Source organism: Vanacampus margaritifer, chromosome 11 (genome assembly GCF_051991255.1).
Source record: "Vanacampus margaritifer isolate UIUO_Vmar chromosome 11, RoL_Vmar_1.0, whole genome shotgun sequence".
NCBI lineage: Eukaryota > Metazoa > Chordata > Actinopteri > Syngnathiformes > Syngnathidae > Vanacampus > Vanacampus margaritifer.
The window spans coordinates 15,643,771-15,659,291 of NC_135442.1; the positions used below are offsets into that span (position 1 = coordinate 15,643,771).

Below are 15,521 nucleotides of genomic sequence, written 5' to 3' on the forward strand. Positions count from 1 at the left end.
TGTCAACTTCTGCTTTGCTTTTGCAAGATTTTACTAGCTTTTTTTTTTTAATAGCTTCTCTTACTAGAAGCTCTTGTTAGCTACTCCAGCCTATTGCTCCGACTAACTACTGCTCTTGTTAGCTGTTCCGGCTAAATCCGTCTCGCTTGGTCTTTCGGCGTCGTTTGCCGGGCTTCACACCGGCTGCCAAGTCGTTGTCTCTCGCCAAGATGCTCGTTTGCACACGCAAAATAAGAATTGGTTATCAGGCTTATGCAGAGCTTGCTGATGAGCTGATCATATATCACCTGTGTTGGAGAAGGGAAACATCCCAAACCTGCGGGACTCCAGCCCTCGAGGACCGAGTTTGCCCAGCCCTGTCCTTGGGGCTAAGCCCCAGCCCCTGCCCCCGCCCCCGCCGCCGCCCCCCTTTCCATTAAAGCTAGTGACGCCCCTAGCGAGATCTAGTGGTCAACTATTCCACTTTAAACAAGAGGAGTAAAAAATAATAAAAAATTGCAAGTGCTTCATGAAGCTTCGTTTTCCCATCACTAACAAATACGGCGAAAGATTTCTTGGAATTAAGAAAATAAACCATACTACAAATTTTACATAATTCGGGGACTAATGGCAATGTTTTTACTTTGAAGCCATATCTCACTGAGCAATTGCACATGTAGTGTATGTTGGTTTTTCGTCAGGGTTCGTTAAAAGGTTGCCAAAGGTTTAACGGCCGCAAACAGTTTTTCTTGTCGTAAAGATATTTTAAACATGATGAAAGAAGTAGAACATTACTGCGAGCATAAAAGTCAGCTACATCAACTACTATCATCCCAGTGTAATGTAGACTCAGACTGCATTATATAGGTCACAGCAAAGCAGGTTAAGACAAGGTTAAAGTCCTACGTAAACCACTATTTCATACTTAGTTTATTAACAGAAGTGACTTGCAAGCTCAGATCAGGCCAAAGCAAAGCGGAGCTAACATGAGGGAGAGAGGCGGGACACTGCAGATGTAACGTCCTTGATCAACTCTGTGGTGAACATATGCTACGGGGACGCCAGCTAATTAGTCAAGGTTGAGTGGAACCCCAGGGTGTGTGTGTGTGTGTGTATTAGTGTGTGTGCGTGTGCCAAGGTCAAACTCATGATTTGAATCCATAGCGCAATAAGCCCCACAGTGCCACTTTGATGGGCTACGCACTCGGCCGTCCGCTAACACTTCAACTACCCCTCTCTTATTTTCCTGCTTCTTTCACTTACCACACGAGGCGCCACACTAAATCATAAAATATTTACTTATTCAGAGGCGGGGTTATAAAAATGAGTTTTAGACATGGCGGCGATTAAAATGCAGATTGCTCCACGCGGCCTCTCCTTTATATACAGTACACATCTGCATATTCCATTTACTTGTTTGCCCCTTCTGTCTCTGTCCTTCCTGCTCTATTCATTGCTCCCAAATATATGTCACTGTGTGATATAACAGTGCTTGTCTACGATAACCATCACACACTCACAAAAACATGGAGGAGGAGGGGAGCGTGGCGATAATTTATGTCCCTCTTATCTTCCTCTTTACTGGCCTCGCTGTGACTACCGTTTGAATATTTGGAGGACAGGGTCATGTTTGCATAGGGAGCTAAATTACGACACTAATAACAGTGCCGGCTGCCAAGCGCTGCTAAAAAAGAAAAAGAAAAAGGGAGGCAACATGAGGAGGGCGGTGTTTGGTGTTGACAGACCAAGGTGAGGCAAAAGATTCATACGTTTACAATGGAAATAAAGGGAATAAAAGGAGTGTGACAAGTTTATTTTCACAATAAAATCGCAGAGGAGGATAAATCATAAAAAGTTGTCTTTATGTCTGTAAGTAATGTTTTTTTTTTTTTTTGTCCTTCATCTCTCAGTGAGTCATCTTGACTTATTGCGTTGTTATTCATTTGTCTATTAGCTACTCACTAAGCACATTAATTGGATGACAACATTGCTTTGTAACTGCTTAAAGAGACACTGGCCAAATTAACATGTATGGCTTGATTGGTAGTAATTAATTACAAACCCAATTCCCAAAAAGTTGGGACACTATACAAATTGTGAATAAAAACTGAATGCAATCATGTGGAAGTGCCAAATTTCAATCTTTTGTTCAGAATAGAACATAGATGACAGGTCAAAAGTTTAAACTGAGAAAATGTATAATTTTAAGGGGAAAATGTGTTTATTGTATTATTATTTCACGGTGCCAACAAAAAAAAAGTTTGGACAGGTACCAATAAGAGGCTGGAAAAGTTAATTGCACTTATAAAAAAAAACAGCTGGAAGACCAGTTACCACTAATGAGGTCCGTTGGCAACTTGATTGGAGTATAAAAAGAGCTTCTCGGAGTGGCAGTGTCTCTCAGAAGCGAAGATGGGTAGAGAATCACCAATTCCTACAATGTTGCACAGAAAGATAGTGGAGAAATATCAAAAAGGTGTTTACCAGCGAAAAGTTGCAAAAAGGTTGAAGTAATCATCATCTACAGTGCATAACATCATCCAAAGATTCAGAGAATCTGGAACAGTCTCTGTGTAAGGGTCAAGGCCGAAAAATCATACTGGATGCCCATGATCTTCGGGCCCTTAAACGGCACTGCACCGCAAACAGGAACGCTTACTGTAAGGGAAATCACACAAAGGGCTCGGCAATACTTCCCGAAAACATTGTGGGTGAACACAATCCACCGTGCCAGCCGCTGTTGCCAGATGAAACTCAACAGTACAAAGAAGAAGCCATTTTTAAAGCAGACCAAGAAGCGCAGGCGTTTCTCTGGGCCGGGGGTCATTTAAAATAATCATAAAGGAGAAGTTGCAACAAAGAAAGCTCAAGACAGTTGAACAGTTTGAGAGACGGGTGTTAGACAAGAATGGGACAGCATTCCTATTTCTAAACTTGAGAAACTTGTCTCCTCGATCCCCAGACGTTTGCAGACTGTTGTAAGAAGAAGAGGGGATACATCACAGTGGTGAAAATGGCCATGTCTCAACTTTTTTTTAGATTTGTTGACACCATGGAAGTTAAAATCAGAGCTTTCCCTTAAAATTATACATTTTCTCAGTTTAAAGTTTTGACCTGTTCTCTATATTTATTCAGAATAAAATATTAAAATTTGCCACTTCCACATAATTGCATTCAGTTTTAATTTGTATAGTGTCACAACTTTTTGGGAATTGGGTTTGTAGTTTTGCTGAGGTAAAGCACCTAAAAGTTTATCTCTATTATAAAATTGGGCAACCATTCTGAAAAAAAAAGCTGAGATTTTTGGTGATTAAAACTAAAATTGGCATGCTGATCTCAAAACTGCAGTCCTTTTTTTCTAGCACGTCAAGGTTTTTCAGCACAGCTTACCCTCCTTGTAAGCAAAATGCCACTGCAGCTGTAGTAAGACTGTAGTAAAAAGAACTGATTACGATTGGACTCATCGACAACTACATGGCAACTTGTTTATGGAGCCACAAAAGATAGTGAGAGGTGAGTGCAGCTCCCAGTAGGTCAGTACTATCAATATCTGCAAACATAAAGCTAGCATAGTAGGAATTAAACGGTTTAGTGCTAGCTTTTCTCGTAGCCTTATATCCATGGCCATGCTGCCGTAAATTATATTTCGCTTGATGATTGTTTTATTTTTTTAGTTTTCAAAGCTTATAACTCCTCTTAGTGTTTTATTTGCATAGATTCACATTTTTTTATTTTTTTATTTAAGAAAACAGAGCTCCAATAGCTCAAAAACTTGATGTGATATAATTAAATGAAAAAAACAACAACAACATAAACTAGAAATTAATTTAGAATAATTCAAAAATTTGTTAAAAACAGCTGTCAGACCAAACTCAACAAAAATGTATTCCCCAGTGTAATGTATTTCACTTTATACTAGCAAAATGATCATTATGGGCTGCTCTTCGCAGTTGTGACATCCCACAGTCACCCAGCAGTATCCCAGTTTGCCAATAGACACTGCACATTTGACAACAAAGATGAGACAAAAAAAAAATTTCATACTATGGTGCAAAGTTTTGGACAGTTTTGGACAAAGATAACCCACTTCCATTAGTGACCAAGGGGGCAGCAACTTGGAAAAAGGACCGTCCACACTTTCTGGTAATTGTTAATGTACACCGTAATCTATGTCTATAAATATCCATTCCATCAATTTTCAATTGTAAAACGTGGGTTACTTGAGTCTTCAATAAGTCTAACGTCTGAAAATCTGAAAAACAAGAGGTCCTCTCCTCAAATTTCAACACGGCAAATCTCGATTGGATTGTGAGGTGGATTTACTAATTGCTCGGCCACCATGCTGACCCTTGCACATCTGTAGTTGTAGTTGTTTTATACTGTAAATGTGAATTTTTTTGAGTATTGGAATTTTTTATTTTTATTTTTTCCCTGATGGAACTCCTTGCCTTGCACTTGAGAATTGAGTATAAAACTGCACAAAAATCTCCACGCTATAATTTTAAGTCTATACCAGGAACCTAGAAAAAAGCAACAGAGAAACAACGCTGATAACGTACTGCATTGAAAATGCTCTATGCTGCTTGTCAACCACCATCCAACTTCAGAAACGTGTTTTTTTATGTAAATACAACGACAATGATAATAACAACAATAATAATAACACAATGCATTCAATACCCCAATATAACCCAGCTACCTTAACTTTGGCAACAAGTAAATCTGTCTAATATTTATGATTAGAAATCCAAATGTGTGTCACGGACACCGTGATTGTGACGTTAAAACTGAACAATAGCCAATGAAGAAGAAAACTGAATCTTGCACCGAGGAACCAGTTGCATTGAGTGTGTAAAATGTCTCCCAAGTCATTCACCACAGTAAAAATGGCAAGGGGAAACATTTGTCACATCAATGTTGTTCAAAGTTTAGCTAACAGTTAGCCTAGCTTATTTTGTTTTTTTAAACAATGAATCTTTCTTCTTGTATATTTTAGCCACGCAGATGCCCCGTGGCACTGCCTCACACAAGTCATCCTTGTGCTAAAACAGAATTATCACCTCCAATCATCTGCCTCATGTTCTACCCAGCCGAGTCTCATCTGTGTGACCATCTTATACGTCTTTGTGTCCACTGGCCTCGCTCATGCACATGAAAGACAGGGTTATGTCCTTCGGCCTCCGCAGTTCTGTATTTACATTTATATTTCCCCTTCGACGATGACGTCATCATCCATACTTTCCCATATTTTCCAAGGCCGCTGCATGAATTCTTTGCCTCTTTCTATATACATAGAACAAATGTGAAGGATACGTTCAATTGAAGCGCCGCTCTTTGCCTATATGACGCGTTTCTAAGCCAGTTTTCTATATCGGTTCATCAATTTGTGCTGTAACGCATTTCAAACGTTTGCCTCGTCTGGCAGAGTTCTCTGTGTACGTGTGTGACCATGGCCCACTTGGAGTTACCGAATCATATTTATACACTCACAGGACACACAATTAGATACACATGCACAGTTTAACGAGAGCCAAAACAAGAATTGTAGCAGCATAAAAAAAAGGAAAAATGTTTCGACTGACATTGTGAGCTAAGTATGAAAATAACATGTAGCACTAGATTAACATGGATAAAATATTTTTATGCCAACTACACTGAATAAACTGGGCTTGAAAAATATGAAATGAAGATTTATTTAATGCAAATTGACTTACAGTATGTGCCAATAGAACGGGAAAAGTTGATCTCTTTAAACAAAGGTAGCCTAAAAAAAACATACCAGTAAATGTGTAAAACTAGTACATTATACTACGTATACCTATAGCATTGTGGTATTTATTATTATCATTATAAGCTAAATTTACCCATAACCTGAGCAACTACTACTAATACAATTTTGAAGCAAGTGAAATGTTCTGTGTGGTAAGAAGAAATAGCTTGGCAGACAAAGAATGCACATATTTTGCATTGGTTTGAGATATTTTTTACATGCCATTTCCACTTCCACTAGTCCAGTATTGTGCCTTTTGACTTTTCTAGCTATATAATTTTCAAAACCGTTAAAATAGTTCATAGGCGTCTCAACAGCAGGTTGATTGAGGTGATTTGATGCTCTAGGCCAGTGGTGGGCAAACTCGGTCGTCAAAGGCCGGTGTCCTGCAGGTTTTGGAGGTTTTCACTACCAAGCTTATGCAGAGCTTGCTGACGAGCTGATCATATATCAGCTGTGTTGGAGAAGGGAAGCATCCAAAACCTGCAGGACTCCGGCCCTCCAGGACCGAGTGTGCCCACCCCTGATCTAGGCGAACGTGCAGATTGCCCCCCCCCCCCCGGCCCCCCGGCAATAAATAATTAAATAATTAAATACATGAATAAAATTTATAGATTTACTATATTTAATAGCACACCACATAAATACAAAATTTCACAGACAACTACAAATAAAATAAAATAAATATGACTTTACTATATATTTGTTTACATTAAACAAGCACACAATTCTTATCTTGTATAAATGCACAGAGTAGCATGGACGTAATGGTGGAATAAACAATCAATTACAATCAATCTAAGAAGCTAACGCTATTTTCGTGTTTTTTTTTATAGACAGTGATGATTGACTCACATGCTTACCTCTATACCCGTTTTTTTCCTCCTCCTCCTTTTGCTGCTTTCTTAATGCAGCACCTGGAGCTTGGACCGTTTCATTGTAAATGTTTTTTTTTTTTGGGGTGCGGGGAGGAATTAAATCTTTTTTTTTTGGTCCTGCAATTTGGCACCCCCTACACTAGATAGCGCTCTAGGCAACCGCCTAGTTCGCCTATGCCCAGCCTGCTCAACAAAAATAGTGATTTGTAATACCATGTGAAAAAAGTACTGCGAGGTACTATTTCTAGTACTTGACACTAAGCTACACAAACTTGATACTTGCATGGATCTGCGTAAAAGTAAGACAGAACAACGGGGTTGGCAAACAACAATAGAATAGAATAGAATTTTCAGTATCTGGTAGCCAATATGAATATAAATCTGGCAAACGACAATGGAAAATTAATTAGCAAGTAGGCTAACCTTGCAGCCACGAAAGAAACATGTTCTGTTAGTGATGTTCAGCTCTTTCACACTGAAGCAGAGCATGAATTGTTCATAAGCAGGTGTGTAAGTGTAACACGGGATAAATGTCTGACGTGTAGCCGCTAACAAAATGGGGTCAGAGTGCATTTGGTCAGCTGGCCGATGCCCGCATCCGCATGGCTACCGTGCGGGGCGGTATACGCATTATCACGCGACTCTTACTTGCCTCGCAAGGTCGACTGCTTGGGATGCGGTGGAGTGGGGGTGGGGGGGCTGCTGCCAAGGTCACTGGGCTCCCAGGCAACCTCGAGGGGCTAACTGACCAGGAAATGGTCCCTCCACGGCAACGGAGCGCTCATTAAACGTTCCAGTAAATTGCACATGTGAGGTGTAATCTGGAATAACACACGTGCCTCAAGGCTGCAGTCACAAATGAAGGGAAAGTACTCCAACTCATAATATTGTAAAGAGTTTTAGACCGTTGTTTTAGGCCTTGAAATTGTTTTTGAAATATCAGCAAGTAGCAAAGCAAGGGGAAAAATAAGTTATTTACGTAAATAGTATATGATTGTGCTACTTTTACAAGGCAACTCACTAAAAGCTTTTTTTGAATAAAGGAGACGCGGCTGCAGCGTTAAAGCCACAATGGCGAGAGTGGCAAGGACCTTGGGTTTGATATGAAATCACACGACCTTGTCTGCGCCAGCCCACATGTTAAAAGCTCTTTGTTTGTAGGAAAAGTGCTTTAGAGACACGCTGAAAGGCTTCAACCTCCTCTGTGATTTCGTCGCAAGACACATTCGACAAGCCTTTTTTTCTTTTCTTTTTTAACCGTGATATATATTATTTTTTATTAATCATGTGTCCTTTATTTTTCCGGATAGTTTTTCTTATTTGGATGGATGGATGGATGGATGGATGGATGGATGGATGGATGGATGGATAGATAGATAGATAGATAGATAGACAGAATGGATGGATGGATGGATGGATAGATAGATAGACAGACAGGCATTTTTCTGGTATTGGAGGCATCCAAAAGTAATTAAAAGTAATCAAGTTACATTAATCTCATGGTACTTGGATTACAATACAAGCAATTTTTTTAACAGGTACAACCCAACAGAGACACTAACTGTTGGCTGGAACTAGAACAGAAGGATTGTAATAACCTCAGACTTCTAGATTTACTCTTTATTACAACATCGATTAAGCGACATAATTGTTTTAAAAACCCAATGATTTCCGCCACCCTGACTGCCTGGTGGAAGGCACTAGAAATTACAAAAGCCAAAGTGGAGCCCTGTGGGCTTTCTCCCCTATGGCATAACCCCGACTTTCAACTTAACAACCAAGCGTTTCATTTAGGTGTGTGGGAGCAGAAAGGAATTACACATCTCCACCATCTCTTCTCAGATAATATGTTTATATCATATACATCCTTGCTCCAAAAATACAAAATAAAAAACGGAAATTTTTTACATTATCTACAAGTTAAAAATATGATAAAGAAAAAAATTCCAACACTTCGGGGTACGCTCCAACCGCCTGTTTTAGCTAAAGATATTAACAAGCTTTCTCTGACAACAACAAAAAAACTTTCAAAAATATATAAGTTACTTTCATATACTGATAAAATGTCTTTACCCATCTCGAAATGGGAGACAGACTTGTCTATAGCACCGGAATCTGACTTTTGGATTCAAGTTTGTGAAAACGCATTTAAAATGACAAAACACACAAATTTACAACTTATCCAATATAAAATTATTCACAGAACATACATTACTCAATATATGATGAAGAAAATGGGACTCTCAGACTCCGACATTTGTCTCCAATGTTTACAAAACACTACAGACACTTATTTTCATGCTTTATGGTTATGTACTCCGGTTATGTATTTCTGGACTAAAGTCTTAGAAAAACTTTCCGCTATCTTTGACTGTAGGATACCTTTATCTCCAAACTTGTGTTTGCTAGGTGACCTAACAACAACTGACCTACCACATAAACAATTTCAATCTACACTTGTAGCCCTTACTATCGCAAAAAAAAACAATTCTTGTTAACTGGAAAAATAAACAAACTCTGAATATCGACCAATGGTCTAACCTCCTCATAAATCACATTTTAATGGAAAAAATATCTGCCTCAAATAAAAACCAAATATCAAAGTTTATAGAAACATGGTCTACGTATATAGAATTTTTTAACCTAATTCTGGTTACTTAATTCTGTCTGTTAGCGAGAGCCACCACATCGTGATAACTTACATTGATGTTTCTGCATTTGGCAATTTCTTATGATATTATATTATTAGTATGGGATTTTTTTTTAATAGGTTTTAGGTGAACTGATGAATACACACACGCTCGCACGCACACACGCACGCACACACACACGCACATACACATACTCACCCACATACAAAAAAAAATAATATATATATATATATATATATAAAATAATAATAATAAAAAAGGAGAGCAATGATGACATGAATGAACAATACTGAGCTCTCCATAAAAAAACAAACAAAAAAAAACAGGTAACTTGTAAATGTATCCGACTACATTTTTACCCTGCTTGTGGTATATTAGGGTATCTCAAAGAAAGGTGAGTTTTTCATTGAATAAAAGTGAAAAAAAATGCAAATACAAACCTTACCTTGAAATATGAGTGACCCAATTTATGAGTTTTTCACAATACGAGCCGTCAATCAGCTGAGTTTGGCAGATTGAGAATCATTCTTCAAATAGGAAGCTTCAAACGTCTTATTTCCACCCCCGTTGAAATTTACTGAAATTTACCAATTTGAACTCATTGTTTAGTGAAAATGGATGCAACACTTTTGGCATTCAAGAATTTGGCATGATAATAGGCTAATCTCAGTTTTGTTTACATACACATTACATGTTCAGATTGTTCACAAGGTAGCCTTGATGATGACATCACGCATATTCCCTAAATCATGTTCCACTTTTACAAAGGGGAGTGTTTTGCCAAAACACACATGGTTGACTCTTTGAGGATTCCCTACATTCTTGTAATCTAAAAGGGAAATGAAAAAAATGTAAAATGACAGCCATTATTAAAAACAAGTCATGCTGTTTTTCTATTAGGCTGCTTTATTCCTGTTGTAATCAAACAAGTTTTGAAACAATCTTGTTGCAGAAAGTTTATTTTTCCCAGCATCAACTTTCACTGAACAATTTATTCTATTCTATTCTTTCAGGTAGTTTGAAAATAAGTGCTTTCTCTTTTTTTTTTCTCTTGTCAAAATTTTCTTTTCAATTCTGCTTTTTGTACCCACACTACTCTAAACCCAATATTATGATTAATTTTGAGTTTGTGGAATTTATAATGTATGATATTCATCTCAGGGGGCAGCCATTTTGCCACTTGCTGTGGACTGAAAATGATATCGCCCTTGCTCACGGCTCATGTAACGACCAATCACGACTCATCTGTTTTCTGAATTTGGTCATGTGACATTGGCAAGCTGAGCCATGATTGGTCATTACCTGAGCCTTATGCCTTTTGTGATGTCATCTTTAGGAAAGTGTCAGAATGGCCGCCACCAGAGAGTGATAACACTCGGTGGATTTTATGCCATGGTCCCAAAAACATATCAAAACGTTTTGTTTTTTATGCTAGAGCCTACAGAAGGCTTTAATGCAGCTTCTGACCTGACGAGGTCGCTTAAAGCAATGGTAGTTATTACAAAATACGGCCAGCAGGTGGCAGCAGAGTATAAGACAGGGGTGCTCAAGTTCGGTCCTCGAGAGCCCCTATCCAGCCTGTTTTCCATGTTTCCCTCCTGCAGCACAGTTGAATCTAATGATCAGCTAATCAGGAAGCTATGCAGAAGCCTAATAATGATCCTGATCATGAATCAGGTGTGTTAGTGGAGAAAAACATGGAAAACAGGCTGGATAGGGGCTCTTGAGGACCGAACTTGAGCACCCCTGGTATAAGAGATCAACCAGGCCCATGTTGCAACAAGCAGTGTTTTCTACAGGTTGGTGAATAATGATGAAACTTAGCTATATTCTAATGCTAATTGCTGCAAAACGAAAAAAATATATACAAATGTCCTTTTTTTCCTTATCAAAGAAGATACTCTAATCTTTCTTTTTTTCCATGTTTTATAGCAATAGAACACAATATTCTGTGGGCCTTGCAAAATCAGTCAAAATCCAGTAAAACAGCCGGGAGCGAAGGGGGTTGCTTCAGTGAAAATGCTGGCAGTGAATGAGTTAAACATTATGCAGAATAATTCACCCGTTTTTTTGTCCATCTCAGGTGTCTGCCTTTTTGTCCTGTGCTGCCACCTGCTATCGTCAAAGTGCCCACAGGCTCAGCTTGCAAACGTCACAGCTCACCTTTTGGTCACATGACGTTTGCAAGGCAAGCAAAATGGCAGCCCCCTGGGATGGATAGAAACAGGTGGAAGAATCTAAGAGGGCGTCATTGTTCTTTGTAGAGTTGGACGTGCTCCTTGGATGTGTCACTGGAGATCTGTAGGAAAGGTGTGCTAATCTCGCTGGACTCCACTTCCCCAGCCACCCTCAGCAAGCACGACATCACCATGTCCTTGGCCAGGCCCGCCTCTAGATTCCCGTCCCGGCTCAACTGCAAAGTGATCTGGTCTAGGCTGGTCAGGACCATCTCTGAGCCCAGCAAGGGGCAAACAGCACCTGAATTTCTGGCCATGTTCTCCATCATGTACTGCTGGTACAGGTCCAGAATCTTCTGTTCCAGATAGCCGTTTAGGAGGGAGTTGGTGAAGGGTCCCTCGCGCCCTTGGAACAAAAAGCTCCGATCCCGACCACTTGCCTGTCTCCAGTGATTGGAGCCCCCCCTGAGAGGCAGCAGGAGCCCAATCTGTGTAGCTCGTCTTGGAGGGGAGTCCTCCCCAGGCGGGGGGACGTCACAGGACTGCAGGAAGGGGCCCACCGCCTGGGAGTCCACATGCACCTGCTCCCCATTGTCGTCAGACAGGGGCAGAACCTGGTCACCCCCGATGTGGAGGTCGCTGTAGTTCTGGCAGATGCTCTGACAGAAGGACGGAACCAGGAAAGTGGCGTCGCCTCCCGAGCGGGAAGACGTGATCTGCATTCCCGGAGAGTTCCCTCCGCCTGGCTGGTTTCTGTACAGATCCACAGACTCCAGCTGGGAGACTTCTGGAGGATTCCCGCTGTCCACGTCGCCCTTCTGCTCTGAGGGATTGTGATGAAGGTGCAAATCAGCGCCTGTAGAGCGGGAAGAAGATCCAACAGTACTCTCCTGCCTCTCGCGGTGCGTGAGACGTGAGTCTTCTGTTTCTCCGTAGGCCATGCTGAGCAATTTCACTTCACAAAGCATCCTTGCAAATGCTTCACTGGGTGGCAATTTACTGAATCACAGAATTTAGAAAAAGATCAGGCACTGGAGAAGGAGAACTTTCTTACCTTATGGCACACTGTGAATCGAATGATGAGTCTAATAGTCTGCTTGGTTTTATGCAACCCACCTTGAGAGGAAGCAAGATTGCCTTTTTTTTTCCTTTTTAAAAAAGAGGAACCATGACTATTAATAATCATTACTGCAGCTGGTGGCATTTATTATTGCTACCAAGAAAGGTTCAGTGAAATTTATGGGGAATTTAAAAGTTAAAACTAGAACCAACTGTGGCTTAAAACAAGTAACTTGCATGCAGTTAAAAAATTGGGAAAATCGTCCAGTATCTTGAAAGTAAATTGATTTCATTTCCTCACCCTAATTCCTCAATCAGTGCACAAAGCTGAGTTTCTGCAAACCAACTAACAAGTTCAGTATAACAAGGAAAAAAATCACAAGCTTGCATTGATGTCTGCTCATGGAAAAAAAAAAAAAAACCCCGCATAAAAAATTACAATTTGTTGGATTGTTTTCTAGAAACGTAAAGGTTTAGTTTTTTTATTCACAACATTTTAGGTACACCATTGTCCATCTTTTTTATTTATTTATTTCTTTTTAATTAAAAAGAATGTCCATTATCATGTTTGAACGCAAAAACTTAAACTAAGTAACTTAACTGTAAATACCATTCATTGTTATTCAAATACTTTAACAATTTAAAAAGTGTCTAAAGTTGAATATTTCCAAAAATCCCTTCACTATACTCAAAGCCATAAAGACAACGATTTAAAAGTCTTTATTAAACATATAATTGTACCATATAATGTAAATGGTAAATGGACTGAACTTATTTTTATTTCAACTTTGAGTGCGGATGGCGCTGCACCATCCACGCCAAGCGTCAAACATGTTTGATCATTTCGGTGCTCAGGCGCCATCGGCACAGGTGGGCGGGGCACAGGAGTCAACGGCACACTACGACGCATGCGCTTTTACACCAAATATTGGCGACGCCCTCTGAGTACATTTCGGAGGCTATCCTAGAGGAGCCCTAAGTTTATCGGCGTAGTAGCAAAACATACAACAATAGCTCTTCGACTCGGAGGTCGCCATCTTGAATCGAAGGTCACGTGTATCCAAGATTTCTGTAGATTCTCCAGATCTTTTGATGAAAATACGGACCATATTATCGTCAGTAGTAGTCAGTAGTCACCGATACCAAATACTGATACCAGTACTACATAAAATTCCCCCCCAAAATGACAGATATTTTAAAAATAAACACTTATATATTCCAATAAAGTATATTTCCTTATAAAAATGAAATTAATGGCAATTTTCTAGTCCTATAATTTCTTATGTATAGTTCCTGATCAAAAAACGGCCACAAGAGCGCGGCCGTTACTGGTAGCGGCCACCGTCACGAGTACTGATACCTTAAATTAAGGCTGGTATCAGAACCAATAACGATATCTGGTATCGGTACTCGCCCATCCCTAATTATATACTTTTTTCCTATCCCAAGATATGACTGTTGCATTTCAAACAATCTGGTTTGCACTTTAAAGGATCTTTGTGCAGTTTGTCGCTTTTCTTTTTACTCGCAACTGCTACCTCTGGCCCAAAGCGTAACTGCAACATCTGTGTCAGGCTCGTTCATGGAGCGCGTGCGAGTACGTGCATGATCTTAAAGCGACAGCCACGGTTGACAAACAAAGATATGACTTCAAATGAGGTAAGAAAAACTGGAAGCTGCCCATGCCACACACACTCATGCAACCCTATACCATCACAGATGCAGGCTTAAAAACTGAGTCCTGATAACAATTTGGGTATGATATAGCGCCCCAGATTTCCACAAAGAACTTTGAATCGTGATTCATCTGACCACAAAACAGGTTTCCACTTTGCCACACTCCATTTTAAATGACCTCTGACCCAGAGAAACGTCTGCACTTCTTGGTCTGCTTTCGAAATGGCTTCTTCTTTGTACTGTCGAGTTTCATCTGGCAACGGCGGCTGGCACGGTGGATTGTGTTCACCCACAATGTTTTGTGGAAGTATTGCTGAGCCCTTTCTGTGATTTCCCTTACAGTAAGTGTTCCTGTTTGCGGTGCAGTGCCGTTTAAGGGCCCGAAGTATCCAGTATGATTTTTCGGCCTTGACCCTTACACACAGAGATTGTTCCAGATTCTTGGAATCTTTGGATGATGTTATGCACTGTAGACGATGATTACTTCAACCTTTTTGCAACTTTTCGCTGGTAAACACTTTTCTGATATTTCTCCACTATCGTTCTGCGCAACATTGGAGGAATTGGGGATTCTCTACCCATCTTCGCTTCTGAGAGACAGAAGCTCTTTTTATACTCCAATCAAGTTGCCAATAGACCTCATTAGTGGTAACTGGTCTTCCAGCTGTTTTTTTTTTTATAAGTGCAATTGACTTTTCCAGCCTCTTATTGCTACTTGTCCCAATTGTATTCAGTTTTTAGTCACAATTTGTATAGTGTCCCTACTTTTTTGGAATTGGGTTTGTAGTATTTTATTGGATGAAATTCTACATTAATCAAATAAATAAGATCCTTAACTATGACTGTTAATTCATTGGTCTATTTTTTTTTTTTACTCAAAAGCTGCAACAAAAAAAGTCTTATTAATTTCAGCTACTCAATCAATTCCTGCCTATTAGTTCATAATCAGTTGTATTCGTACCTCCAATGTTAGTAAAGCAGAAGCGCAACTTTCGTTATGTAACCACAAGCGAGCTTTTGCTTCAAGAAACATTGGTGTGCATAAGGTCACATTTGCATCATTTAAAAGTGAGAACCTAAATGAGTTGGGAGCTTTTGGTGATTTATTGGTGAAATTTTTTTTCCAAAGTGAACAGGAATTTGGCCGAATTTAAGAATCTTCGAAAGGTAAGTTCCAATGAAAGACAGCCCAGGAAACACAAGAATGCACTGTGTTGTATTATTAATGAAGGCCACACTTATGCCAGCTTCTTGTGTAAACAGGAGGCCTGCCTACTACTACATACAGTCTGCTGATTCATCTTCAATGACTGCTTCATAATCAATATTT

The 15,521-nt window shown here is 39.7% G+C and overlaps 1 protein-coding gene across 1 annotated transcript; it reads right to left on the minus strand.

The window, feature by feature from the left end:
* Positions 1-11,526: 11,526 nt before the first annotated feature.
* LOC144060441 (TLR adapter interacting with SLC15A4 on the lysosome) lies at positions 11,527-12,396 on the minus strand. Its single transcript, XM_077579990.1, has one exon. It carries the CDS (start codon positions 12,394-12,396, stop codon positions 11,527-11,529), a length of 870 nt encoding a protein of 289 aa, XP_077436116.1.
* Between the last annotated feature and the right edge of the window lie 3,125 nt (positions 12,397-15,521).

What these genes read in the sequence shown, in the direction of transcription:
- LOC144060441 (XM_077579990.1), bottom strand. Translation starts at nt 12,396, where the DNA reads ATGGCCTACGGAGAAACAGAAGACTCACGTCTCACGCACCGCGAGAGG.